Source organism: Rutidosis leptorrhynchoides, chromosome 2 (assembly GCF_046630445.1).
Source record: "Rutidosis leptorrhynchoides isolate AG116_Rl617_1_P2 chromosome 2, CSIRO_AGI_Rlap_v1, whole genome shotgun sequence".
Classification (NCBI taxonomy): Eukaryota; Viridiplantae; Streptophyta; class Magnoliopsida; order Asterales; family Asteraceae; genus Rutidosis; species Rutidosis leptorrhynchoides.
The window spans coordinates 710,841,726-710,845,209 of record NC_092334.1 but is presented as its reverse complement, the minus strand read 5'-3'; the positions used below and the strand labels follow the sequence as shown (position 1 = coordinate 710,845,209).

The following is a 3,484-nucleotide window of genomic DNA, read 5'->3' as shown; positions in this document are numbered from 1 at the left end:
GTTTGATGAAGAAAATGTTATGTACATTTTTAATTAGAAAAATTAGTATAAGTATATAATTATAAGTATACAAGTATAAGTATATAATTATAAATGTTATTGTTTATGTTTATGTTTATGCTTATGATTATGCTTATGTTTATGTTTATGTTTGTGTTTATTGTTGTATGCTTATTGTTAGGTTTAGTGGTTAATTTCGAAATAGTTCTACCTTAGGTTCGAAATTAACCAATCCTATAGAATATCCGTCAAAGGTTAATTTATTAGAAATTAACTTTGGAAGGTCCCCTTTTTGGGACCGCTTTCTGTGTGTTTTGTCTCTTTTAGGATGTGGATGCGTATTACAAATTTACTAGTTACGAAAAATTTGGTAAACATTTTTCCTTTACTCCTACAAATATGCGTTTAATACGACATATTTGGGGAGTTTAGGGGAAATGCTGCCGAATTTTTTCTAACTAGTAAATTAGTTGTACGCATCCATAGTTGAGACAAAACATTCAGAGAGTGGGTTAGGTTGCTTTTCATAGTTGGACTACCCGGCCTTGATTAAAAATATAATAAGTGTTATTAATTTTAAAGTTTTTTGTTGCTTTAAACTTGCTTTAATTAGGTAATTGTTATGACGATTGATAAGAGTTGGATTAAAATACGACATCCATTTGATCCTGACTTTACCAGTGGTCTTGATGCATTTATTGAGAGGTGTGAAAACAATTTGAATTCGCTCGGTAAGTGTAGTTGCCCGTGTAAACATTGTGGTAATACAGTTTTTCTTAAACCTAAACATATAAAAGAACATATTATTTTAAATGGGTTTGAATCCTCTTATACTATGTGGCGGTATCACGGTGAACTACCACAACCACCCGAAATACACAACACAACGAACCCTCTAAGAAATTTCTTGCACGATATTGAGTTGGAGCGAGAACCTAATTATGCGGCTGAAGATCCGAATGACGATGAGACTATGGATGACACGACCGCAACTCTTCTTGAGGATTTAATTGGCTCCACCCAAACCGAGCTATATGCTGGTAGCAGGTTGTCCTCATTAGAGTTTTTAGCCAAGTTAACACACCTTAAGGTCTTGAATAGATGGACGAATACTTCATTCGACCAATTGTTAGAATTACTCGTACAATCACATCCTCCAGATAACACAATTCCGAAATCATTTTACGAAACCAAGAAGTGGATGAGAAAGATCGGTTTAGGGTATGAAGCGATACATGCTTGTAAGAATGATTGTTGTTTGTTTTATAAAGAATACAAAGATTTGGAAAACTGTCCAATATGTAACGCGAGTAGATGGAAAGATGAACGCACATCGGGGAAGAAAGTTCCTAATAAAGTTTTGCGTTATTTTCCAGTAACTCCAAGACTAAAACGTTTGTACAGTTCTAGATACACTGCAAAAGATATGATTTGGCATGCTACTGGGCGGTGCACTGAAGATGGTAAGATGCGTCATCCGGTAGATGGTCGATCTTGGAGAGAAATTGACAAAAGATATCCGGATTTTGCACGTGAACCCAGAAACGTTCGATTAGGGTTGGCTGCTGATGGTTTCAATCCATTTGGCAACATGAATAATGCTTACAGCATGTGGCCAGTAATATTGACAACGTACAATACACCGCCGTGGATATGTATGAAAGAAAGTTCTCTCATGTTGACTCTGTTAATTCCTGGTCCTAAATCACCTGGAAAAGATATTGATGTTTACTTGAGGCCTTTAGTTGATGAACTGAAGATTTTATGGTCCGAAGGAGTTGTTGCGCATGACTCAGTTACAAACACGTATTTTCAAATGAAAGCAATGCTTATTTGGACCATAAATGATTATCCTGCCCGTGGTAGTTTGTCCGGTTGGAGTGGTCAAGGCTATAAAGCATGCCCTACATGTAACGAGGACACTCCTGCTATGCGTGTAGAAAACAAAATTGTTTATGTCAGTAACAGACAAAAACTTGAACCGAATCACCCATACAGAGAAAACTTACAATTCAATGGTAAGGTTGATCATACCCCAAAACCTAGAAAGTTCAAAGTGCACGAGATCGAAAAGCAACTTGAAGATTTGTTGCCAGTTGGTAATGCCGGAAAGAATCATACAAATGGACTAAAAAGAAAACGTCCCCCTAAGTGTCCTCACAACTGGACTAAAATTTCTATTTTTCGGGAACTTGAATATTGGAAATATCTTCCACTTCCGGTAACCCGAGCTCGAACGATGACTTTGATAACGATTTGTATAATGATGGATTTGACGGTTTGTAATTTGTTTGGTGTGCGTCAAGACAATTATGAAATGGTTGGTACGTTTTGTAAACGATATTTTATTTTGTAGTTTTTCGGATATTGTAATGCATGTTTGGATAAGTGTATGTTTCAAGACTTTTGTTTAGTGTTATTATGGTATTTTGTGAATTCGTAATCGTTATTATATAGCAGGTTTTTAATTTGTAAATGTGCTGGAAACTGCAGAATTTGTGCTGTTTTATTAGTCTGGAAATGCAGGAACCAAATCTGCTAAAACTGCAGATACTGGCTTTCCCAGATGATAAGTCGTCTGGGATTAGTCGTCCGGGAAAACCATTATGCGTCATTATTCCAGCATTGTTTAATGATTGAATAAAATAAATATTAGTTTAATATTAAAAGGGAGAAACGATTTCTCGTCCGGGAAAAGTCGTCCGGGAAAACCGTCCACGAATGCAGTGTTGAAAGTCAAAGTGGGGCCCACGTACGCGTCTGGGAAAAAAATCTTCGTCCGGGAATACTTTCAAGGACGGACTTTCCCAGACACCCATTCAGGGACGAAAAGTCGTTCGGGATCACTTTCGGGGACGACTTATCGTCTGGACTTTTCATCCGGGAAGACCTCGTTTCTAGTAGTGTTTCAGCAAACGTCGCACCTCTTCATTTAAGATTGTTTCGAGCGTTTGGCCAACAGAAACGTCTGGCCCCTGGTTCTGTGCACCAGACCCTTCCGTTAACGTTCTTGACCCTAGTGTTGGCCTCTCTTTAAACGTGAGTCTGGTACGACCCATGTTCTCCTAGGATCGACTCTTGTAAAAATGTCGTTGTAGTGTTCGAAGACCATCGTCTCCATCAGGGTCAAGAGGGTTGTACTCGCTACCAAATGTGATTAGTGGTGGTAAGATTGAAGATTCCCCGCCATGTTTTCAATGAGTGGTTAGCACTGCCGATCTCACAGATGGTGCCAGGCCGCCAAATGATCGTGCCAAAAATCGGCTTGGGTGCAATAGAGTGATGAAGATTAAGATTCATACCTCGAATAAGAGTATTCTAGGTTAGATTATGTTGGAGTGCGAAACGAGTTAAACAAGGATGTGAACGGGGATCAAGTTGAAGGAAACTTGTTGGGGCGCGGCGCGGCTTGTCTGACGGGCAGTTTCCTTATTTACGTTTTTCTTGTTCTCCAAGGTGTTTCCTTGTTGAGTTTTGTCTATTT

The 3,484-nt window shown here is 38.5% G+C and overlaps 1 protein-coding gene across 1 annotated transcript; it reads left to right on the top strand.

Moving 5' to 3' along the window:
• The first annotated feature begins 622 nt into the window (after window positions 1-622).
• Window positions 623-2,640, top strand: LOC139890463 (uncharacterized). The gene is made up of 2 exons (XM_071873340.1): window positions 623-2,320; window positions 2,494-2,640. Exons 1-2 carry the CDS (start codon window positions 623-625, stop codon window positions 2,638-2,640), a joined length of 1,845 nt encoding a protein of 614 aa, XP_071729441.1.
• Window positions 2,641-3,484: the final 844 nt, after the last annotated feature.